The 26,864-nt window shown below is 34.8% G+C and overlaps 1 protein-coding gene across 1 annotated transcript; it reads left to right on the top strand.

Moving 5' to 3' along the window:
* Positions 1-26,864, top strand: LOC110020806 (tobamovirus multiplication protein 2A). The gene is made up of 7 exons (XM_020719052.1): positions 1-144; positions 252-602; positions 18,682-18,781; positions 19,448-19,528; positions 19,609-19,713; positions 25,741-25,950; positions 26,530-26,864. Exons 2-7 carry the CDS (start codon positions 358-360, stop codon positions 26,635-26,637), a joined length of 849 nt encoding a protein of 282 aa, XP_020574711.1. The 5' UTR covers positions 1-144; positions 252-357; the 3' UTR covers positions 26,638-26,864.

Genomic DNA, 26,864 nt, shown 5'->3' with positions numbered 1-26,864 from the left:
AAGGTAAGAGAGAGAGAGAAGGGATAGAGAGAGAAAGGGCTCCTATCCGCCGCATGATCCCCGTCTGGCCCTCAACCTCGTCTCCGGTCAGCAACAAAATCGCCACCACAGCTCCAGAATTTTCCATCTTTAAATTTAGTCACGGTTAGCTCACGATTTCTTCTTTCATTCCTTCAGTTATCATTGGTTTCTCAAGTTCCCCTATGTGGCGCTGGAGTCTTCTGATTGCTATTTTTTTCTTTGCTATGTAGACTGAATTCGATTTCCTTTTCATCGACTTGTGGAAATAGAGTTTTTATTGGATTTTGGGGAGTTGGTTTGTGTTGGCGCCTGTGATCTGGTGTTGGAGGTGCCATAATGGCGTGCCGGGGTTTCCTAGAGTTTCTCTTGAAGCTGTTCAATTTTCTGCTGTCCATCTCTGGATTGGCGATTGTTGGTTACGGGATCTATCTGTTGATTGAGTGGAATCGATTTTCTCCGGGGAGCGGAGATGATCCGATTTCGCCGGTGAGTGATGGTGCAGAAATCTGGAAGCTTGGTCGTCCGATGCTTCTCGTGACGACCTTGTCTGGTAGTTTTGCTGATAAGCTCCCGACTGCTTGGTATGCACGCCCTTTATTTGCCATTCATTTGTTTCCTTTTGCAGATGCATTTAAACACCCAAGTTTTTTTACTATGTATTTCCAGTTCATGAAGGCATAATAAAAGGCAAAACGTATAATTAACAGGAATTGACACGCCATTTTCTTCTCCGTTTTTGTCGATTATATTGGTTTATGCCACGGTTACCACTCGTTATTGAGGAAATAAAAGAAAATAACTTGGTACCAATGTTTTTTATGATTCCTTCTACCTCTTTAAGTGCAAGTTTCATTAAGATGATGGGTTGTTTTTTTTGTTTTTTGTATTGATCTTTCTTCGGTTTGTTAGTAGAATCTGGTCCCTCTGTAACGTAGTTTGTTCTATTTTTATCTTCTAATAAATGATATCCGAGTAAGGTTATGATGGTCATGTAGCTAGAGATTGAGAGGTTTGATGGTTCAAAAAATGCTGGCCTTTGGACAACCAAGAAACTTGATGTACTTGTTCAATAGGAGTTTGTAAAAGCCCTTATGAAGCGTAGCAAGGTGCCTGGAATTATGAGTGGAGAAAACCAGTGAAACATGGAAAGCTCACTTAGTGATTCAATTGTTTTTGGCGAACAAGGTTTGTAATGGTCTCAGAGAAAATAATGGCAGAACATTTGTAGCTTAAGCTGGGGACTTTGTACCAAAATTCTCTCCAATAAACTTTATAAAAAGCATAGATTATTTAATTCGCATCCACAAAGGTTCACCTATTAAATCACATTTGAATGAGCTTAATTCTATCATTTGAGATTTCATGCTACTTATGTGATTGTTAATAATGAAGATTAAGTTTTATTGCTGTTGTGCTCTTTATCTACATCTTATAAGCACTTTCGAGACTATTATGTGGTCGTGATTCAATTCTTTTGAGACTATTATATGGTCGTGATACAATTAGTTTTGACAATGCCAAGAATTCATTTCTTTCAAAAATGGTAGTTTCTCGAGGGAGGCGATAAACCATCTAATAATTTATTGTAGGTTGGAGGGATGCTATATGATGAAACGTTCTTCTCTAATAATGTCAGGAGTAAATATCATAGTAAATTCATAGAGATTATTTACTTCTTTTGTAAGAAGAACAGGAAGCGGAAAAAAAAAAAAAACATTTTTTAAAGGTGGCAAAAGAAAAAAAAGCAAATGACGATCAGAAAAGGATAAGTTAACTAATGCAAAGGTTATTGCAGATTTTTTGAGGGTTTGAAATTAATGATGCTCTTTTAGTGACAAAAGATAGAAGAACAATGAATCTTATACTCGACTTGTTTTATACATAACTGTGTCAATTTAAATATACATGTTCTACATGTAAGTCAAATTTTGGTGGCTATTTTTGTATAAAAAATGAAGCTTTGTGCAAGATTGTAGATTTGGACCTTCAAAAGTTAAAGATATATGGTGGTTTAAGTATATCGTTGGCTTGAATTAGATATGTATTAAAGTTAAAAAGAATAATCTAATATTTTTAAGCACTCTTAGTGTTAAGAGTAATACTAAAACTCTTAACATTAGTAAGTGTGTTTTGGTTGATTCTATGTGTTGAATATTACAATGTCACATGTTTATGTGTTGGATGCAACAATTATGTTGGTAACTCATGGAAGCAAAAAATGACACTTAAGTATATTTCCTAAAGTACAAAAAAAGTGGGCCCTACTGTGAAATTATTACTGATGCTGCTTGAAGAATATTGCAAATTAAAATTTCTATAAAGCGGGAGTCTATAAAAGGCGAATGGGCACTAAATAATAAATAAAAAACTCAAAATAAAAGAGACATCGATTTAGGATTACTAAGGTTAAAAAATAGAGGAGGAGATGATGGAGGCCACTGAGAATCAGCAACTGTTATGCAACCAGCCAGAAACTGAAGCAGGAAGTTGGTAGCAAGTCAGGCGGCATAGGAGGTCCTTCTATGTCCAGAAGAGTTCACCATCTTGATTCAATCATATTACATGCACAACATCTGAAAGAGATCAAATGATACAACACTCTGACACAAAAAAAATTAAAAAAAATTAGTCTTTAATGCATAAAACAAATCAAAAGTATCATAAACAAAAGAATACAACATACTTAAAGGCTCAAAAGTAAAAGAAACTCTAATTAATATCCTAAATAGGTAAATTTGGCTCCTATACAAGCTGGTCTGGAAAGTGAATTGTTGCCTCCTTGGACTATTATGGTCTCGGTTTACATAGGAGGCAATGCATGGCATTCACGTCATTCTCCCTTCGTAGGATAGGGCTTGTTGCCATCACCATAAGTATCTAGATCCTCACAGTACGACGATGGATCAATGACGTCGAAAGTGGCAGAGATGTTATAATCCCGACTAATCAATTTTGTATGAATTGTTATTAATATTTATGGCCATTCGAATTGGATTATAAGCACTTGACTTGACCTTCCTAAATGAACCTTTGGGGAACCTTTTTTTCGAGGAACCTCTATTTCTTCAATTTGATTCATATTGAGTTTCCTTCCTAGAGATCCTAGAAATTTTTGGATTTATTCGCTTATTTCTTGGTGCCTGGTCCTCATCTACTCATGAAGGGTCTGAGTCTATAAAACTCTAATCTCGACATCAATGCTAAGCTCAATAGTGGGGAGTATTGATACAAGCTCCAAGGGTGTGAGGGGGTTTCACCAATATGCAAACTCAAAGGGGATGTGATATGCAGATTGGCTGGTGAATCGGCAAGCAAAATCAACATGTGGAAGGATCATATTTTACCTTTTGATATTCTTGCCCACACAACGCCTTAGTTGGTTAGATATACTACAATTCACCACATCTATCTATCTATTAATTTGAGTTTGAGCTACTAATTGAACCGATGCTTTGTGCAAGTTTACTTCATAAAGTTCTCAAAAAATGGCTCAGAAATTTCACTTTCTTATCTGAAATTATGATTCTAGGCACCATAAAGGTGAACTACGTCTCTGAAGTACAAGTCTACAATATGTGAAGCATCCATCATTTTATAACAAGCCACAAAGCTTTCCCTCTTGGAGAAATGATTTACCATCACCATGAAAAAACTCTTATCCATCGTCTTCGTGACATGCTAACTATAAAATTCCTTTTAGACTCATTCAATTTTTCAATGAAGCAGGTTGTAGGGTGTCTTTGACCCAACAAGACTCTAATTCCTAAATTTGAGATATCACACTTTACCTTAAACACTTTACTGAAGTCTAAAGAGCTAGAACAAGGTCCTGAGTGACTTATTTCTTGAAAGCTTCAAAACTTGCTTGTGTTTCATATAGATCAAATGAATTTGTTAGACTTAAGGAGCTCCATTAGGGGTGCCGCTATTGAGCTGAAATTTTTGATAAATTTTATCTAAGAAGAAGTCAACTCATAAAAGCGGTGTACCTAAGTAAATAATTGTGGACCAGGCTAGTTAACGATTGCCTTGATTTTGATCAGATTCATCTCAATGATAGTTGTTGATACAATATAATCAATGAAACCAATTGTGTAGTTAGGAAATAACATTTTTTTGGATGACCATATAATTGGGTTCGAAGCATCTAACACTTTTCTGTGAGCGCTATATGTGATCCCCCACAGTATAGTTGTACATATAGAAATCTTCAAGGTATACAACCATGAATTTCTCGATAAATTCTTAAAAGATTGATTCATTAGCTGCCTGAAAGTGCTTGGAGTGTTTTTCAGGCCAAGGGGCATAATTGTCCACCCTTACAATATGTTTGAAATCTTTAATGTTGTCTTCTACTCATCTTCTAGTCTCGAGTTGGGAAGTAACTGGTCTCTCCCTAGATCGATCTGGTTTCGTGCTGCCCGTGAAGCAGAATGTGGGTCATCCACTTCAAAAAGAGTAATGTAATAACAAGACCATGTTCAACAAGTTTATTGTTGATAAATTGAGCTATTTCAAACTCGTCGTTAACCTTTACGACTGATGATGTGGAGGTGTGTCATATAGAAGTTTTTAAAACACAATCATTTAGTTCATTAAAAAATTAAACTTCAAGTGGAAGATTGTTAAGTAAATAGTCTCACTTTATTAATTACCTTATAATACTTGATCTTGATTTTTCAAGATTGGTAGCCACCACAAAATCTTAATTGGTGGTTGTAAAAAGTTTTAAAATGAGAGTGCTACAGAGCCCTAAATGGAGGCCATCATGAAGCCTTATATGGAGGCCGTTATAAAATTCTAGAATTGAGTCTGTGAAAGCATTCAATGATGGTTGATTTTAATGATAGAAGGTGAATAATTAACTATATAAACCCATATAATCCTCTTTTGTAAAATATGCATAAGAAGCAACAAAGAGATAGGATGATGAGAGAAGGGGGTGTCATCTAATAAAAAATAAAGGGGTCTTTCAGATACTTGCAAGTGGAGTTATGCAGCTTCTTTAAGAAAAAAAAAAGTCTAGCCCTCATCTTTGCAGTAGGTGGTTGCATTTTCTCTCAGTTAGACAAAGTGTTATGTTTGCTCTTATGTTTAATTTCTTGTGAAGAGTAATTCTTTATGTATTTCTTTTGAAATTTAGAGGATTATTTCATCTTTGGGTGGCCATGGATGTGGGCTTCCGCAAGAATTTAGTTTTTCTTTTATAGTCCTTGATTTTTCATTATAATTGCCCTTTGGTTCATCGTATTTACTGTTAGGTGAGGGCACTCTATTTTCTAAACAATTGTATATAAACTATATGTATACCATTTTCAAAGTAACTTATCTTAAGTGCCCGGTTGATGGTAAAAATATGGAAATAATATTCATCAATCAAATTTAATATGGAAGCAAATAACCAGAGTAGAATTCACATTTATTTGAGGAATGGATGACATTCCTTCCCCTCTCGCAATACTTTTACATTATTCCACTGTCATATATTTTTCCTATTTACTCTGGTCTCTTGCTATTTTAACTTATCCTTATACTTTTCAACCATGTAATTGAAGATAAATAATCATGTCAAAGGAACAAATCTTGGGTTTCAATTTAGCAATTTGTTCTTTAATTCCTGTAATAATACTGTATTCAGAAAATGGGATACATCCTTCCTCGACAATTGCTGGACTCCTTACAAATTAAAAAAGAAAAATCTATATTTAATTCATTATGGGTAAAACGAGAAAAAAAAACTGTTAACTATTATGCCAGTGCCTAGCCTAAGGGCACTTTGGTCTTTTGTACGCCTAAGGGCTTTAGTCTTTTATTATTATTGTTGTTGGGTATGAGTAGGCTTATTATGTTTAGGGTTAGGTTTATGAATGAGATTGGGTCTTTTATCTTAGGTTTAGGATTTGGGAAAAATTTCCTGCCTCTCAAATTGTAGGTGCTCATCTTTTATATTCATGTGAGTTATTAGTGTTGTATTGCTTTGATTTGCTGTTCGAGAAATAAAATGTGTTTGCCTAAATTTCTTTGGCAATGTTTGTCGATTTTGACGCCGGATCGTATAAAATTGGTATCAGAGCAAGTTTTGGGAATCAGATTGTGGAGCAGGAAGCCAAGGACGGGATCGAGGCGTTTAGGCGCTTGACGATTCCGACATAAAATGTTGGAATCGACGAATGAAAAGCGTCGTCCGAGATTGGAAAGCGGTATACAAAGACTTGAAACATTATCTTCCTTTGGTGGTTGATACATTCGTGCTTAGGGCTCACGTGGAAGAGGACGGCAGGATGGCAGCTTGCTATCGAAAAAGCAGAAAGCATTGACGAGATCGCGGCATCCAATCCTTCGTATCAAAGGAATCAGACGCACCTTTCTCTTCCTTCTACTTCGTCCGAAAGACACAAACACGATCAATTCTTGCTGAGAAGGTAACATAGCAGCATACAGAAGTTCCATGTCGTCCTATAATCGAAAACAACTATCAGGATCGCGGTGTAAAGGAGTTTTGTGCCAAACCGGCATATAGGAATTTGGATCGCGGTGTCTGGTGTTCCATGTGGCTTCTAAGCACCAAACCATATAGAGGAATTTAGGAATCACAACATCTAGAGTTTCGCACACCTCGAAACCACGCGCATAAATTTTGAAGCTCACGATTTCAGCATAAGGGAGTTCTAACACCATATAGGGAATAATGACAACTAAGAAAGTAGATGATTTTGAGAAGAAATTAAAAGAATAGATGAGTCAACTTAAATCTGGGATGGAAGAAAAGTTCTTCACCATAGACGATCGGTTTTCTTCCATGGAAACTGAATGGAGGGCCATATCGAGAGGTTTTCTTCCATGGAGAACCGAATGAGGGACCAATTTGAGAGCCTTGAGAGGATGATAAAGAGGTCCATTGAGATGCAATCCAAGACTACGCCGACAGCTCAATTTGTAAACCCTAACCAAAGGTTGACCGGAGAATCTGTGGCCAGATCGAAGGGGAAAGAGATCAAACGTGAGTAACGTGACGAGAAAAAGATCCTCCATCACGATCTTTTCCTTAGGACTTCGATAGAGGTTATATTATAGATTTTTGATGGAGGGGGTTGGGCAGAGCCATGGAGGAGTGGTTATGTTAGGAGTTGGGAGGAGCATGAAGAAGGAATGAGAGAAATCAGAATGGGGCATGACTATAATCGATGGAGGGTGTTCCACCCTAGATACATGGGGGTAAACACTAGAGGGAGAGGAAGGTGGGTGGTAATGCTAGGGTTAGGAAGTTAAGGATAACGATCTTCGATCAGGTATAAGCGAGCGATACTTCACAGTGAATGGGCTAACTGGGGAAGAGAAGCTCATGGCGACAATGTTATATTTGGTTGGGAAAACCCAAACATAGTTTTAGTGGAAGGAGGCCATATACTTGATTTGTCCGTGGGAAGAATTTAAGAATTATTTGTTGAAACTTTTCCGAGTCATTCGGGAAGGGAACCTATACAAGCATTCTTTGTCTTGATTCAGAAGGGGATTGTCATGAAATATAGGAAAATATTTGAGCTATTGTTGGGATGACTGAGTGAGATTTCTAAAGCAAGATTGGAGGAATTTCACGAAGGGCTTAAAGCTCAACATTCAGACATCACCGACTATTTGAGACTGCGGGGATTGAGGGAGACGATGAAGCTAGCCTAGATGGTGAAGGATAAGGACTAGATGGAGAAGGCCAACAGGAGTAACATAGATAAAGCTTCATACCGAGTTGCTACAACCACAACAATAGTAAAAGCTCAAACAGTGGAAGTTCAAATGGAGGCTGCACGAGACAGGAATAATGGGCTATCAATAGGAGCGACCTTCAAGAGCCTTACATAGATAGAGATCCAGGAGAAATATGTAACACCCAATTTTGGTAATTTCAAGGTATACCCCATATTTTGCATTTATCAAAACTCTATCAAATTAATTTTTTAAAATTCTATAAGTCAAACTAATTAATTCGATATATATCATTGTGCATGAATTTTGAACGGATAAGGTGTAAAATGAGGAAGCTATAAGTTTAATTAACTTATTTAAACCTTAATGAAAGTTCTAATCCTGCATATTTACTGTTTACAACTGACTCTTCCGAACTTTTCTCGGCATGCATTAGTTTGATTCGATCTAATAGTTGTGAGTAAAGTGGTTGAGTTAAATGTCACACTTCCCTTCTCCCGATTTCTCTTCTTGGAAGCTTCAACGCTTGGTTCTTATAGCACAGGCATGAACAGAGCTATCGCGCGATCTGCAGGTTGCCACAACTAACAACTGGAAGCTCCAATAGAAAATTGTAAGTAGGAAATCCCTTTCACCCTATTAGAAGCATTCCTTTCCTCACACTTTCATTTTGACGTATGACATGAATCTTTGCACTTTTTCGTTTCCGGTAACCATAGCGTAGGCAAACTTGTGTCGGATAAAAGTCAATGATGAAAAGGGGGGATTAAGGGAATATGAGGAAGAGGGAAAGAAGAATAAGAAGTCTTGGAGAATGGTTGGTTATGGCGAGAAGCCCGTTTAAGGTTAGAATTCATAAATAAGTTGTGTTTGGGGTTAAATCATGAAATAAGCCTAAGATTTTATGAAATCTAAGATGTTTACAATTTTAAGGTTGTTTCGACTAGGCGGCAAGCTCGAGGTGAGCATGTCAAAACTCTCCGTAGAGCTGCCCCGTCAATTATGGTGAAATAGTATTGTGCTAACTTAAGAATTCGTGCTTGACACTTATATTTAGAATTTTCCACATATTTTGGATGAATACCTGCATATACTATATAAATGCATATTTGATTTGTCCCTTACAATACATGATTTTGTAATATGTTTTGAATCCGATGAATATGTTTATAAAATCATTGATTGCAGTTATTTATTTGTTATGTTTCATGCATATGATATATGAAATGTCTGATAAATATTTGTTACACTAATTATGCTTTAAGAAATTTCACAAGTGATGTTATATGTAAGCTATTACATCAATACTTGCAAGTACGGATGATAGAGAACTGTAGGATTCCCAACTCTGGTATTCGGACGGTGACAAAACTCCGAGAACCGTTGGGATTAGACAGTGATGTAATGTAGAGAACCGTTGGTACCAGAGAGAGTTATTGATAACTGTTATGTTAAAATATTTATCAATAGTTAATGTGATTTTTGGGTTGGGCGACAATCCAATGACATGACATGGCAAGAGAATAGTTGAGTCTCATACAATCACAAGTGATATGTTTAGATTGATGACTCTTATGAATATGTTTATGATTACACATGAATGGATGAAATGTGTGTTTTATGCAGCAATATGATTCCCTGTATTCATTTCTTTAATTTTCATGTTTTATATATTTATAACATGTGTCATGTGTTGTGAACATGTACATGAATTATATACGAACATGCATGTTGTTTCCTTTTTGTTTATAAAATCTTATTTTAACCTTGATTCTTTTGTTGAGCTCGTTATTGTTTACTTTACATTGTAAACTTTCACGAAGGGGTAAGGAACATCGTGTATTATGTTTGCATTGTTTTAGTTAGATTAGTTCATCTTCTACTGGGTCATGATGAGTGTTTGTGAGAATTCTGACTAATTGAATTGTCTGCCTTTGTTGCACTTTAGCCGACCCTTAAGGGGAGTCAGTGGGGGGTGACAGAAAGTAGTATCAGAGCATGATTATTAGATGAAAAAAAATGTTGGAATCGTGTTAGATTTAGAAGAATGAGTTCAAATATAAATTGATTTATACAAAGCTATAAGTTGATGGATCTATGGTGGGTAACCCATATTGACTTAAGATATGATGCATGCACAACATAATTGTTATATGATAAATTACATTTAAATAATTAATTGTGCGAATACATATGAATATGCCTGAAGGAGAATCAGAAAGTATTGGGGTCAGTCTCTTAGGTCAATTGTAGAATAATAAATACCAGCTCAAAATGTTAATAGAAATCATAATCAGAACAGGGCAAATGAGGAAACTAGAGCCACTAAGTTATTGGGCAGTGTTCAGTTGATTTTGTATGTGGTTGATAAAATGACTGATATTGAAAGATAATCCACTGGTACATGACCAAAATCCGAACATGTGGTAGAAGTTCATTGGCACTTGAAAATCTTTCAGACATTTAAACCATCTGCATTTAAGGGTGCTAACGACCCTAAAGTTGTTGAAGATCGGAAAGCTTCTTGATGTTATGATTTATTTAGAAAACAAGAGGGTGGTGTTAGTCACTTTCATGCTAGAAGGAGAGGCAAAGAGGTGGTGGCACATGCAACATAGAAAAAAATTTTAGTTGACACTACTTCCATATATTCAACGGGATGATTTTTGTCAAATTCTTCAAGGACTTGTTGAAAGAGCCAGACAAATTGAAAACGAGCTGAAATTTTTCGGACAACGATGACTACCTCAGACAAGCAAAAGAAAATATTTTTGCAAGGGAGTAGACTTTCAATGTAAGAAAATTAAATTAAAAGATAAACAGAAGCAGTCTCAATCACAAAAGCCAGTTTGTGAGAAACGCAGAAAAAGATATTTTGGGTAGCGTTTGAAGAGTTTCAGAAAGTGCTACAAATGTGGATAGTGAGGGCATCTTCAGATAAGCTCTGTTTGCATTAAATGAAAAGCAAGAACAGATCGTTAACATTTCATTGACAAGGATAAACCACTAAATTTTTGGAAGGCAGTCAATCCAGCAAAATTCCATTTTTTGGAAAGGTTTCAACTCAAATAAGGATAAAATTTCAGAGCGCAAAACTAAGCAACCAGTAAAACTCAGAGTTTTTGCAACTACTCCTTAAGAAGCTAAAGAATCTGAAGATGTGGTTACAAATACACTTTTGATTCAAGATCATTCTGACACTGTTCTATTCAATTTTGGTGCACCGTATTCCTTCATTTTTTATTAGTTTGCTATGATTTTATATGCTGGTATTTGGCACTTTACTCCGACTTTGTGTTTTATGCCTTCAAGAAGTAATTTTTATGCAAATGTGTTGTGTATGTTAACATTTATGATAAAAAAGTTACAAGCAAAGTTGATTATATTACCAATTCAGACTTTCAATGTCATATTAGGGATGAATTTGTTGGTAAATTATTTTGTTACAATTAAATGCTGGAAAAAATGAGTGAAGCTCAATTTGCTGGGTGAATAGTCATGTTATATCTTATGTGATGAGATGCACAATCTTCTATGATAAGTGCAGCGAAAATTGGAAAGTGTTTGCGAAGTGGTGAACGAATGCTTCTAGCCAAATTAGAAGTGCTAAATAAAAATGTGTTGGATTTGAAAAACATCTCAGTTGTAGAACTTTCTGATATATTTCTTGAAGAATTCTCAGGGCTCACCAGAACAGGAAGTTGATTTTCGCATTGATATGCATCCAGGAATGTATGCAATTTTCAAGTCTCCTTACAGGATGATTTCGAAGGAATTGCAAAAATTGAAATGTCTGTTGTGAAAATTGATAGATAAGGGTTTTATCCGGTCAAGTAATTCATCTTGGAGTGTTCCAATATTATTTGTCAGGAAGAAAGACAGATCTATCCTATTATGCATTGATTATAGAGTGCTGAACAAGGTGACAATCAATAATAAATATCAATTGCTCAAGATCGATGATCTATTGGATCAATTAGACGATGTTATTGTATTTTTCCATATTGATCCGATTTTGGGATATCATCAGATCATAGTCAAAGATGCAGATATAATTAAGACAGTTTTTGGGATCAGGTATAATATTTTTGAATTCTTAATTATTCATTTTGGCTTAATCAATGCTCTTGTTGTATTCATGGATCCGATGAATCAATTCTTTAAGCCTTATGTGGATCGATTTGTCATTATTTTTATTGATGATATTCTGATATATTCAAGAATTGATAATGATCAAAGCGAGCATTTGAGGATAGTTTTGGAGCTGTCGAGAAGAATCAACCATATGCGAAGTTGTCAAAATATGAGTTTTGACGATGTTATTGTATTTTTCCATATTGATTCGAGGTTGAGATATCATCAGATCAGAGTCAAAGATGCATATATAATTAAGACAGTTTTTGGGATCAGGTATAATATTTATGAATTCTTAATTGTTCATTTTGGCTTAACCAATGCTCTTGTTGTATTCATGGATCCGATGAATTAATTCTTTAAGCCTTATGTGGATCGACTTGTCATTATTTTTATTGACGATATTTTGATATATTCAAGAATTGACAATGATCATGCCGAGCATTTGAGGATAGTTTTGGAGTTGTCGAGAAGAATCAACCATATGCGAAGTTGTCAAAATATGAATTTTGGTTGCAGATTATTGCATTATTAGGGCATATTATCAGTTGACAAGGAATATCAATAGAGCCTCAGAAGGTGAAAGCAATTGTGGAATGACCTTCTCTAAGGATTGTTATAGTGGTATGCAATTTTTTTGGTTAGACCAGATATTACATGTAGTTCGTTAAAGAATTCTCACAAATAGTTATGTCGTTGTCCAAACTGATGAGAAAAGATGTTCAATTTGAGTGGACTGTAGATGTGAACACAATTTTAAAAAAATATTTAACTAAAAATTGCTCCATTGTTAGTTATTCCATCAGGTACGAAATGATTCTAGATTTACAGTAACACATCGTTGCGAGGCTTTGTGTTATAATGCAAAATAAAAAGGTGATAGCCTATGCATCCGGATAGCTGAAGCTACATGAAAGAAATTCGACGCATGATTTGAAGTTAATTGTTATAGTGTTTAATCTAAAGATTTGAAGACATTACTTGTATGGTGTAAAGTGTGAAGTTTGAAGTATTCTCTGATCATCAGAGTTTGAAATACATTTTCACACAGAAAGAGCTGAATTTGAAACAAAGAACATAGTTAGAACTGATCAAAGATTACGATCTAAATATAATACAATATTGTTCTGGTCGAGCAAGTATACGTGCTGATGCTGTGAGCCGTAAATTCATAGGTAGTCCAAACTCGATTATTACTCGAGAGTTGGAACTGATTAAGAAAATTGATTCTTTGCAATTGGAGGTCGGGAGATCATGTGATATAGGATATTTACATCAGCTGATCATGCAACCAACTCTAATGGATAAAAGCAAGGCAGCTCAAAGAGTTAAAATTAAATATTCGAAACTCTAAAACAACTTCAATTAGGAAACAAGTCGGGTATGACTATTGATGAAGATAATATTATTATAAACTAGAAGCAATTATGGTACCAGTTGATTCTAATTTGAGACAAGAAATTTCACATGAAGCTCATCTTTCAGGCTACACAATTAATACAAGTAGCACTAAAAGGTACAATGATTTGAAATTGATATTCTGATGGCTAGCTTTAAAGACTGATGTTGCTGAATATGTATCTAAATGTCAAACTTATCGGATTGTAGCTGAGCATCAAAAACCCAGAGGATTGCTACAATCATTGCCTATACCTGAATTGAAATTAGAAGAAATTGCTATAGATTTTGTTATTGGATTCCTCTGATCCAAGCAGGGCATGACAATATATGAATCATTATTGACAAACAAACAAAGCCAACTCATATCTTGCCAATTTGAAAAGTTAGGCAAACTATATATCAAAGAAATTATCAAATTGCATGGAATTCTAGAAGTTATCATTTTTTACAATAATGGAAGATTTTTGTTTAGGTCGTGGAAAGACATTCGACAAGGCTTGGGTATACATTTATATTTTAGCACAACATTTCATCCACAAACCGACAGATACTTATAAAAGACAATTCAGGTGTTGAAAGATTTGTTGAGGTTGTGTTCTTGACTTTAGAGGCAATTGGGAAAATAACATTCCAATAATTGAGTTTGCCTACAATAACAGTTAACAATCCAATATCAAAATGGCTTTTTATGAAACACTGTATTGCAGGAAATGCAGAACTTCATTAAGTTGGGTTGAAGTCAGTGAACGCCAAATGTTAGCTCCTGAGTTAGCTGATGAAACTACAGAGAAAATCAAGTTAATCAAAAATAGATTGAAAGTTGTTGATTGATAATAGAAATATTATGACTCAAAGCACAAAATAATAGAATCTAAAATTGCTGATTTTGTTTAAGTCATGAAAATGAAAGTTGCCGCCGAATTTGGTTAAGAAAGCAAGTTGAGTCCTAGTTACATCGGTCCTTTTGAAACTATAGAAAGGATTGGTCTAGTTTCTTACAAACTAGCTTTACCTGCTGATATGCCATATATTCATTGTATTTCACATTTCAATGTTGTGAAAATGAGTTTCAAATTCAAATCAGAGGGTTTCACATGAAGATATTGAAGTACATGAAAATTGAATTTAAATGAAGAATCTGAAATTATTTTAAAAACAGAATTTAGGAAGTTGAGGAATTAACAGGTTCCTTTTGTCAAGATAAAGTGGAAGCACATGTCTGAAAATTAAACTTAATGAGAAAAAGAATAAATGCGACAAAAATATCCCTTTCTGTTCAAGTAAAGTCAAAAATTTGAAGGACAAAATTTATATAATGAGATGAGAGCTATAACACTCAATTTTGGTAATTTCAAAGTATACCCTAGATTTTGCATTTTTCAAAATTCAACCAAATAAATTTTTTACAATTTTATGTGTCGAACTGATCAATTCGAGATATAGCACTATGCATGAATTTTGAACAGATAAGAAGATATAAAATGAGGAAGTTTTGAGCTTAATTAACTTAATTAAAACTTAACTAAATTCCTAATCCCACATATTCACGGTTGACGGCCAAATTTTCTGCAATTTTCTTGGCATGCATTGGCTTGATTCGATCCTACTGCTAAGAGTAAAATGGGGGTGCGTTAAATGCTAGTCTTCCCTTCTCTCGATTTCTCTTCCCGCTAGCTTCAACGCTTAGCTCCTGTAGCACAGGTGTGAATAGAGCAGGCACGCAACCCACAGGGTGCCACAACTCGTGGATAGAAGCTCCAGGAGAAAATTGTGAGTAGGAAACCCTTTTTCATGCTATTTGAGACATTTTTTTCTGCTTTGCACTTACATTTTGACTTATGTCACAAATTGATACACTTCTTTATTTTTGATAGTTGTAGCGGAAGCAAACTTGCGTTCGGGATTATAATTGGTTTTTGAGCTTCTGTAAGGGACTTTTGCACAAAATCAGTGTTGAAAATTTGGATTAAGGGAATATGACGAAGAGGGAAGAAGAATAAGAACTCTTCGAGAAGAGTTGGTTATGCCAAGAAGCTCGTTTGAGGTAAGAATTTATAAAGTTATGTTGGGGTTAAATCTTGAAATGAGCTAAGATATTATAAAATTCTAAGGTCTCTATGATTTTTAGATTATGCTGGGCAGTGAGCTCAAGACCAGTGTAGAAATTAGTCGTAGAGCTGCTCCTAAAATTCAATTAAAATGATTTTTTGTTAAATTGAGAAGAATAAATCTCTGTAAATTTTCATTTTTTATGTATTTGACACTATTGCATTTATAATTTTCTGCATATTCTGGATGAACATTTGCATAGACTATATAATTGCATATTTGATTTGTCTTTTATAATACAACTTTTTTTACTATGTGATGAATATGATTATTATTCTTATGAAATCATTGATTGTATGTATTTATTTGTTATAATGCATGCATATGATTATGCAATGACTGATGAATGCTTGTTACAAAAATTATGCTTTAAGAAATGTCACAGGTGATATTATAGATAAACTATTACATGAAAACTTGCAAGTACGGATGATTGGAATTGGTGAGATTCTCGGCTCCCGCTATTCAAATGGTGATGAAACTCTACAAACGTTGGAATCAGACGGTGGTAGAATATAGGGAATTGTTGGTACCAGAAAACCTATTGATAAATTCTATGTTGTGAGGTCCAATCTTTATCAATAATTAATGTGGCATCGTTGGTACCAGGAGGGCTATTTATAAATGCTATGTTGTGGGGCCCAATCTTTTTCAATAATTAATGTGGCATTCGGGCTGAGTGACGACCCAATGACATGAGAGTTGAGAGCTATATAATTGCAAGTGACATTCCTATGATTAAATTAATGACTCTTACGAACATGTTTATAATTACATTCTTATGATTACATATAAATGAAAAAAAATGCATATTTTATACAATAGTCATGATTCCTTGCATTTCTTCTTATTTCTTTTTCATGTTTTATACATTTATAATATGTTGTGTCATGTGTTATGGATATATATATGAATTATATACTAGCATGCACGTTGTTTCTTTTTCGTATATAAAATCTTATTTTAGCTTGATTATTTCGCTGAACTCGTTGTTTTTCATTCTACGTTGATTTTTAGGAAGAGTAAGGAGCATCGGGGCAAGTACTCAAGTGAATTGTATAGTTTTTGCAGTTTATAGTGGAGTTTATACAATTTTTTTGGGCACGTACTTTCTATTTGTTGGGTTTAGCAGTTCTGTGTGTGTGTGTGTTTAGATGATATAATGTTCACTCTTCTGAGTATATACATGTGAATGAATTATGAAATAAATGTATCAAGTATCTTTGCGGTGATTTAATTAGACTAGCTCATCACCCACTAGGCCATGATTTTGTAAGTCGGGATGAGTAGTAGTGAGAATTTTGTCTGATCGAATTGTTCACCTCGTCGCATCACAACCGACTCTTGGGGGGCAGTTGGGATGTGGCAAAGTGAGTTAAGTGATTATATTTTTGGTGTGATTAGAAGTTTACCCCAGGATATTGTTGCAATGATTGAAAATTATAAGTTATCATAGTGCGTTACATGGAGGCAGAGGTTGAAGAAATAGAGACCACTATATTGGTAGAGGAATACTCACTTTTTAGTCTTTTCATCTTGAGGAGAAGGCGTCTTTTGGGAGGGGATAGTGTTGTTACGTCGATGCCTTGTCTAAGGACAATTTAGTCTTTTATTATTGTTGTTGTTGGGTATAAATAAGCTTTTTATGTTTAGAGTTAGGTATATGTATGAGATTAAGTCTTGTATCTTAGATTTAGGGTCTGAGAGAGATTGTCTACTTCTTGAATTGTAGGAATTGGGAGAGATCGCCATCACTCAAATTGTAGGTGCTTATCTTTTATATTCATGTGAGTTATTAGTGTTGTATTGCTTTGATTTGGTGCTTGGGAAATAAAATTTATGTTTGCCCAATTTTTTATATAAAAGCGTGACAATTTTGACGCCGGATCGTATCAATAACCTTAGTTCTAAGTGCTCTAAAATTTGAATGAGAAAGATGGGATATGCAGAGAAGTGCTTTATTAATAAATTAATTAATAGTTGGAAATGAATTTGTATTATTATGATGATGATGTTGAGGTGAGAGAAAGTCAATCTGGATAGAGTTTGCGGCTTCTTGCTAAGTATGCCAGTTGATCTTAGAACCACTTTTTTCTTTCATCTTCTAAGCAGTATAGTATTCAAGTCAAAATAAAGTTTTTTTTTTAATTTTTTATTTTATAGCTTTTTTTTTTTAAGCCAAAGAAAGTATGTTGATGTTTTTTTTTTCCCCAGAGCTTTCTATATTATCTGATAAAATTTTTATTCGTCTGTTGAAGGAGCATTTGATTTCTAGTTCAAAAGCCTTATGGCAACAAAATTTGGTTTCTCTGGTAGCTTTTACTAAATGATACAGAAAGCATTTTTTTCTTAGAATCTTTTTGATGGATGAGTAGTAGTCAGAAAAAGAGTAAACAGCATCCATCAACAGAGTTTTTATATTGGAAATTTGAAGAATGATGAAATGTTAAATTGACCAAGGTCACTATTTTTCCAATAGTATTTCTTTGCTGTGTGAGATTATATCAATAAGCATACTTACTGAGCTCAAGCTTAAACATGAGCTTAATAAATGAGCTCAGCTCAAGCTCGAATCAAGCTTTTAGGATTGTATTAGCTCGGCAAGGACTCGGTTTGAGCTTGGTTTATATTGGAATTAGAGCTTATTAATGAGTAGCTCATTTAACAAAATATATGAGCATTAATTAAGCTCTAATTCGGCATTAACTCTTATTCGAGTTTTATAGGGGCAGCATGTTTGGAAAAATGAATAAGGTGATCAAACAGAGCTTGTTGTGCATTAAAAAATAAACTTTTAAACGCCACCATTAACAAATGAGCCTTAATTAAGCTGAATAAAGCTTGTTAATGAGTTTTAAATAACTTTGTTCGTGAACATAGAAGTTGTTCAAACTTATTCATTTTGCTAACGAGTATTACTCATTTATTTGGTTAGTTAAATGATCATGAACTAGCTCTAAATGCTGAGCCATTAGTAGTCAGTGGAACACTCAGTTCATTTACAACCCTAAGCATACTGAGCTGTAATTGGAGTTTAATTCATTGGAATACACCAACACACTGGCAGAAAAGGTAACTAATAAACAACTTTTGCAGAGCGCTTTCTGTTTTCTGGAAACTAGATTTACAGAGTAAGCATAAATTCTGTTTTTTTAATTGGCTATTCTGTCCGAATTCGGTAATTCTTCTTTCTCCTAGTCCTTTTCGAACTTTTAACCATCTGCAAAAATTTATCATTCTATGAAAGCTTGGAATTTCCATGCATATATTAATCATTATCTGGCTGCCCATTTATATAGTATACTTCTTCTGCAGGTTTATTTATGTGTTCATTGGGATTGGCGCTATTCTCTTTGTGATATCTTTCTTTGGCTGTATCGGAGCAGTGAGTAGAAACGGATGCTGCCTATCCTGTGTATCCTAAATTCAATTTTTTTCAGATTTATTGCACATGCTTAGTTTCTTTGCATTCATAATCAATACTTCTCCCTTGAAGAGATTTATGTTTTTTATATTGACTGGAAGATTAATATTTACGTCCCATAGAAAAAAATTATTTAGTTGATGATGCAGTTTGGTGGAGTCTTTTAGAACTACAATGCTCTTTAAAACTGCGCCTGGTTCTAATTACACACAATCATGGTCAGAACTAGGCCTGAAAGCTAGTTATGCAACCTAACTTGGTCATGATTAGAGTGGTTTTGGTATTGGGTCAAGGGCGGGAGTAGCTTTATTTTTTAGGGGGGGTGGGGGGCAAATTTACCAAATGTTCAGGTATTGAACAAACGAATATATATTGGGGGTCAAAATTATTGAATAGTATAAATTATATAAGAAAATTTTACCAAATTTTATTACTTATATCGAAAAATCTGCCCCTGGACATTTGCCTTTATATTTTGGGGGCATTTGCCTTCTCTCTGATTCCGCCCCTGGATATCACACTTTGTAGAGCAACTTAGCTCTAAACTCTAACTATAAGTCTAATAAGACACCTTTTATTGCTTTGTAAACAGCAAAAACCTTATTTGTTTTCTTCTTGTTTCTAGTCAATCCAGTAGTTTCCTTAAGTCATCTAAAGTATGCTTTCTTGGTAATCTTGTTAATCCTGCTGGAACTGGGAGCTGCTGCTTTCATATTTTTTGATCATGACTGGAAAGATGTGAGTTTTCTCTCATGGTTATTCGTGATCTCCTATATTCAATCTCTCTTTACTTCTCCTGATTTTATATTTCTATGCAGTTGATTCCAAAAGACACAACTGGAAGATTTGACATGATTTATGGCTTCTTAAAGGAGAATTGGAAGATTGTGAAGTGGGTTGCTCTTGGAGCTGTTATTTTTGAGGTAAAAACCTTATTTCTTATTATAAATTATTGAAAGATCTCATAAATAATGATGATTATATTCCATATTTGTTATAACTCTATATTTAGAGGGTTATAAATTATATAAAGGATCTTAGGAATCTCTATTTATTTTTTCTTCTTAATTAGAGAGATTAGCAATTTCTTATATTTGTTATTATTTCTTTCCCTGTCTACTGTATTATGTTTTTATTGCTTTCCTTACCTGTAAGTCCTGTAATGGATATTTATCCCCTCTTTGCATCAATAAGAATTAAGTCCTCTTATACTTTTCCACTGTTTTTCATGGTATCAGAGCCACATATATTGAGGATCTAAATCTTTGGAGTTGTCTGCTTCGCCTGGAGAGCTCGATTTTGGAGCCGTTCGCCTGATTGGTGCTGCTCGACCTTGGAGCTGTTCGATCTCTATTGTGGAGTTGTTCGACGCACTAACGACTTGTCGCTCGATCTCGAGCTGTTCGAACTGCTCGCTCGCCGCTCGACGACTTCAACCGCCTGGAGAGCTCCAACCGTTCGCTCGTCGTTCGACGACTGCTTCGCCGCTCGATCGGTTTGACGACTGCTTCGCCGCTCGATCAATTTGACGACTGCTTCGCCTCGTCCACCTCTGTTCTCTCCGATAGCAAGCGTACGATCCTCTGTAGCATCTTCCGCTTTCCCTTTTCTTCCTGTCTCGCGAAGGCGGTAATTCTCTGAAGGCGGTAATCTTTTCGGGCGAATCTCGGGCTCGAGCAAATTCACTGTCCTTCATCTCTAAAATGTCTGAAGTCACGGCTAGGACAAATCAGCCTCTTCAGTCATCTCAGCTCGAACCTCAGAGAAATATATTTGACAATCATCCCATTCAAATCACTACAATACGACTAAATTGTGATAATTTTCTATAATTTTCATTTTCTTCGATGGTCACAATCTGTTCGCATGTATCTCCGAGGAAGAGGAAAGATTGATTATATCACAGGTGATACTAAACAAACTGACGTGAATAACATAACTTATGTCATTTGGGATGCGGAAAACTCAACCGTAATGACATGGTTGGTCAATTCCAGGACTGAAGAGATAAGTGCAAATTATTTGTGTTACGCTGATCTTGAAAATCAATCCCAAGTCTATGAGATGACCCTGCGACTTGTGGAAATTTGCCAAGATGAGGATTTTGTGACAGTATTTCAATTCTTTTAAGTGGATTTGACATGATCTGGACTTATTCAACGATCATGAGTGAAAACCAAACGATGACAACAACCAATACAAGAAGATAGTGGATACTGACCGAATCTTCAAATTTCTTGCAGGTCTAAACGTTGAATATGATGAGGTCCGTGGACGCCGAATAATTGGAAAATAATTGGAAGAAACCCCCTGCCTCCAATTGGTGAAGTTTTTGCAGAGGTAAGGAGAGAAGAGAGTCGGAGACATGTAATGTTGGGAATGAAGACTGCAGGTTTAACTTAGTCCGTGGAAGGATCAGTGCTGGCTATTCCTGAAGCTCAACTAAGCAGGAAAACTTCTCACAACCAGCGTGTAGAAGACAAAAACAATATGCACCGTGACTACTGTGGAAAGCCATGCCATACTCGCGAAAAATAATGGAAATTGCATGGTAAATGACCTAAAGGTAAGGGAAAAAAATCTGGTGAATATAACACAACTACCGCAAATAAGGCTGAGTCATCTTCACTTAGTAAAGAACACTTAAGTCATCTTCTTAAACTGCTGAAATCTTGCTCATCATCTAATCCGCCTATCGGTTCTATAGCACAAGCAGGTAGTAATCCTTTGGCTTTTCTAGGAAGTACCACTCCTTGGATCAATGATTCAGGAGCCTCTGATCATATGACAAGTTGTTCTCAATTATTTGATTTATATTATCCATATTCCGATTTCGAAAAAATCATAATTGCCGATGCAGTTTTGCCGATGCCAGTTTTTCACCTATTGCAGGAAAAGAAAATATTAAAATTTCAGAAAAAATATCTTTGAAATCTTTCTTACATGTTCCAAAACTTACATGTAATATTTTTTCTGTTGGAAAATTGTCTAAAGATTCTGATTATTCAATTTTTTCCTCTCATTCCAATTGTGTTTTTCTGGACCGAAACTCGAGGAAGATGATTGGAACTGCTAGAGAAATAAATAGGTTGTACTACTATGATGGAACTGATTCTGCGAATAAAACAACTCATAGATTAGGTAGTACGAGTTCAAGTTTTGCCTATGATCAAGTTATGTTATGACATAAAAGATTAGAGCATCATAGCTTTCCATATCTCAGATCTTTATTTTCAAAACTATTTAAAATTATTGATTGTTCAAAACTTCATGGAAAAACATGTAATTTATCTAAAAGTCATCGTGTTTCGTTTTCAATAAAATCATATTTTGTTTTAAAACCATTTTATTTGGTGCATAGTGATGTTTGGGGCCCATCCAAAGTTAACACACTTTCTGGAAAAAAAATGATTTGTAACATTTATTGATGATCACACACGAGTTTGTTTGGTGTATTTATTGGAAAAGAAATCTGAAGTTGAACAACGATTTAAAGATTTTTTCCACATGATTGAAAATCAATTTCAAACAAAAATTGACTTTCTAAGAACGGATAATGGGACTGAATATTTCAACAAATATTTGAGAACATTTATTTTATAAAAAAAATATTCGACATCAATCCACTTGTCGTGACACACCACAACAAAATGGTATTGCTAAAAATAAAATAGACATTTACTCGAAGTTACCATGACACTTATGTTTTCCATGAATGTTCCTAAATATTTTTGGGGTAATGTATTCCTTACCTCTTGTTATTTAATAAACAGAATATCATCTCGAGTTCTAAAATTTAAAACATCTTTACAAGTCTTAAAAAATTATTTTTCCACATCTAAGATAACAGCTGATCTCCCTTTAAAAGTTTTTGGATGTGTTTGTTATGTGCATATCCCAAATGTGTTTCGCCCAAAATTTGATCTCAAAGATAAAAAATATGTTTTTATTGGATATGCTTCCAATAAATGTGAGTACAAATGTTTTAATCCGGAAAAAAAAAATTTTTTTGAAAGCATGGATGTCAAGCTTGTAGAGGATCATCCATTAGGGGGAGAACTTAGTTGAAAAAAATAATTTTTGGGAAACTTTACCCATTTCTTTAACTAATTATGATATGGAAACGAGGGTCAGCACTACTAATTCTATTTTGTCAGATGTTACTTTATCAGAGATAGGGGGAGAAGTACTTCCAACGGATCATAATCCTCAACATGAGCTGCAGGTTTATACTAGGAAGAAATTTCATAAAGTTACTATAGCTCCAGTTATTCTCTCAGCAGATGTTCAATCACCTTTGCCGAATAATGACCCTACAACTCAGAGTAACCTTCCCTCCTCTACTTCCACTCCTTCTGATCTTGATCTTCCAATTGCTTTCAGAAAAAGAATCCGAACAAGCACAAACCATCCTATCACACAATACTTGTCATATAAAAAACTATCAAAAAATTATAGTACATTTGATAGAGTCTAGGATTTCTAATATGCTTGTTCCAAGAACTGTTTAGGAAGCATTAGGTGAACCAAGTTGAAAATTAGTTGTGATGGAAGAAATAAATGCTCTTAAAAGAAATAACACTTGAACAGTCATTAATTTACATAAAGACAAAAAGACGATTGGGTGCAAATGGGTGTTCACAGTGAAGTTTAAAGCTATTGGAAATGTGGAGAGATACAAAGCGAAACTAGTAGCAAAAGGATTTACTCAAACTCATGGTATTGATTACCAAGAGACTTTTGCTCCTGTTGCTAAAATTAATTCTATTAGAGTACTTTTTTCTCTTGCAGTTAACTTTGACTGACCACTTCATCAATTTGATGTAAAAAATGTGTTTTTAAATGGAGAATTGCTAGAAGAAGTATATATGGACCTACCACCCGGATTTGAAGAAAAATTTGGAAAAGGTAAAGTATGCAAATTAAAAAAGTTTCTGTACGAGTTAAAACAGTCTCCTAGAGCTTGGTTTGAGCGTATTGGTGATGTTATCAAGAGACATTGATTCTCTCAAAGCCAAGCTGATCGCACTTTTTTTTTCAAACATTCCATCAAAGATAAAGTAGCCATTGTGATTGTCTATGTAATTGACATAATCATGACAGGAGATGATCCTCTATAGATTATCAACTTGAAGAGGAAACTTGAAGTCGAATTTGATATTCAAATTTGGATATTAAGGACTTGGGAAAGCTGAAATATTTCCTCAGAATGGAGTTTGCAAGATCCAAGAGGAATTTTTGTCGATCAACGCAAGTATGTACTTGATTTACTCAAAGAAACAGGAATGATAGGTTGCAAGGCAACAAATACACCAATTGAACCTAATATAAAGTTGAAAACAACAACTGTTAATGAGGTAATGGATAAAGCACGCTACCAAAGATTGGTAGGGCGACTAATCTATTTGGCTCATAGCGACTAATCTATTTGGCTCACACTCGACATAACATAGCCTTTGCAGTGAGTGTTGTGAGTCAATTCATGTATTCACCTGGACCTACTCACTTCGAAGCTATATTCTGAATTTTGAGATATCTCAAAAGAACTCCTGGAAAAAGACTTTTGTTCAAAAAGGGAGAACATCTTCTAATAAAGGCCTACGCAGATGCAGATTGGGCAGGAGATGTAAATGATAGAAGATCCACATTAGGTTATTGTACCTTTGTAGGCGGAAATCTGATTACTTAGAAAAGTAAAAAACAAGGTGTGGTAGCAAGAAGTGAATCAAAATTTAGCTCGGTGGCACTGAGACTCTGTGAAGTATTATATATAAAAAGACTCCTGAAAGAGTTAAAGATTTATATACCAGCACCTATTAAAGTTTACTACGACAACAAGGCTGCAATCTCTATAGCTCATAATCCTGTTCTACATGACAGAAAAAAACATGTAGAAGTTGACAAACATTCATCAACGAGAAGATAGGTAGTGGTGTGATATGTATGTCCTACATACCCACTTATAAGCCAAATAACATATATTCTAATAAAAAATCTTTCCAAAGTGCAACACGAGAATCTAATTAGCAAGATTGCCGTGAGTGACATTTTCATGTCAGCTTGAGGGGAGTGTTGAAAAATCTCATAAATAATGATGATTATATTTCATATTTGTTATAACTCTATATTTATAGGGTTATACATTGTATAAGGGATCCTAGGAATCTCTATTTATTTTTTCTTCTTAATTAGAGAGATTAGCTGTCTCTTATATTTGTTATTATTTCTTTCTTTGTCTATTGTATTCTGTTTTTATTACTTTCCTTATCTGTAAGTCCTGTAATGAGTTTTTATACCCTCTTTGCATCAATAAGAATCAAGTCCTCTTATACTTTTCCATTGTTTTTCATAAATCATACCTATTTTTTATTTCTAATCTTGACTTAATATCGTGTGGTGATAGAATGGCATGGTTTAATCTGTTCAGCATACCATGAATAAACATTCTTTTGCTATTTTACAATTATCCTATTGGTTTGCTTTCAGTTTAAATATGAGATTAGTGTCGAAATGGTCCCCTAATTATTTGCAACGGATTATTTTAGTCCCATACTTTATAAAATTGTCAATTTGGTCTTGAGACTTTTTAATATGGGTTGAAATAATCACTAATGAGGGTTATTTTTGCCCTCATTAAAACAGTTGCTAATTCAACACTTCTATAAATTCTAGGATTCAAATGACCCAATGTAACTAGGCAGTGCACTATTTTGGCACTGTACTTTTTAAAATATTATGGCTCATGCACATATTTTTCTCATTTGCAGTGAATCATATGTCTGATCTCTATCCCGCTGCATCAAATTTTTTGTTTTCAGATTTCTGTGATATTAGACCACAATATCTGTTTGCCTTGTTGGTCTCCCGATCCTTGTGCTTAGTGGATATTCTCAAGTTTTGTGGCGATGACAAGCTATTTAAGTTTGAAAATTGCTGAATTTATTTTGCAGGCACTCGTCTTCTTGCTTGCTATTTTAGTCAGAGCTGCAAACCGACCTGCAGATTATGACAGTGATGACGAGTACATCGCTGCAATGTCTAATTTACGCCAGCCATTGATCAATAGGCAGGGACAACCTGCAACTGGGGTTCCTTTGACTGCGACCCTTGATCAGCGCCCCAGTAGGAATGATGCTTGGAGCCAACGAATGAGGGAAAAGGTGCCATTTTATTTTTTTAGAAAATTTTCATTTTTTATTAGGGAAAAATGTCAAAATGTTCCCTGACGCTTGGCCGGGTGTAATTTTAGTCTTAGAGTTTATAAAAATGTTAATTTAGTCCCTATACTTTTTTAATATGGGTTGAAATAGTCTCTAATGAGAACTATTTTAGACCTCATGATTAATTCGACACTTCTATAAACTTTGGGATTAAAATGACCCCATCTAAATAGTCACGCGACTAATTTGACACTTCGCTTTTTGATTATTTGCATTTCCTGTCCATTTTTTTGCATCGTCGTTTAGTCATACAGTATGGGTATTTTAGTCCCATAATTTATAAAAATGTTAATTTAGTTACCGTACTCTTTTAATATGGGTTGAGGTAGTCTGTAGCAAGAATTATTTTAGCCCCCACTAAAATAGTGTAGAGGTTAACTTGACATTTTTTTTAAACTATTGGATTAAAATGGCCCCATCTAAATAGTCTGGGGGCTGATTTGACACTTTCTTCTTTATTGTTATTTGTATTTCTTCGCCATTTTAGACAATTTTTGACATTGTGGTTTTGTCATACAGTATGGTCTAGATACATCCGAGTTTACCTACAATCCCTCGGATGCGAACAGGTTCCAACAAGGAGCAGCACCTCAAGCAGAAGAGCGAAGCCGCTGTAATATACTTTGAAGTATCGATTCCTCTTCTTGGGTGTTCATAATGGTATGTGAGAACGCCGTTTCTGTCGGGTGTGAAGTTTTTAGGGATTGTCTTCCTGTATTTCTAGGACTAATGCTTTAGAATTTTGATGTGTTTATTAACTGTATGTATTGATGTGCTGCATATGTATGTTTGTAGTGGTTTTGTTTCTCCTGATTGTCACCTTTCTACAAATTGAGCCAAATTTTCTTTCATTA

This window comes from Phalaenopsis equestris, unplaced genomic scaffold (assembly GCF_001263595.1).
Source record: "Phalaenopsis equestris unplaced genomic scaffold, ASM126359v1 Scaffold000107, whole genome shotgun sequence".
In the NCBI taxonomy this organism is placed as follows: Eukaryota; Viridiplantae; Streptophyta; class Magnoliopsida; order Asparagales; family Orchidaceae; genus Phalaenopsis; species Phalaenopsis equestris.
Note: the sequence above shows the minus strand (reverse complement) of the source record. Positions and strands in the feature narration are given on the sequence as shown.

What these genes read in the sequence shown, in the direction of transcription:
- LOC110020806 (XM_020719052.1), top strand. Translation starts at nt 358, where the DNA reads ATGGCGTGCCGGGGTTTCCTAGAGTTTCTCTTGAAGCTGTTCAATTTT. An exon ending in TTGGAGCTGTTATTTTTGAG is followed by an intron (nt 19,714 to 25,740) that starts GTAAAAACCTTA and finishes TTTATTTTGCAG; the next exon opens with GCACTCGTCTTCTTGCTTGC. An exon ending in GCCAACGAATGAGGGAAAAG is followed by an intron (nt 25,951 to 26,529) that starts GTGCCATTTTAT and finishes TTTGTCATACAG; the next exon opens with TATGGTCTAGATACATCCGA.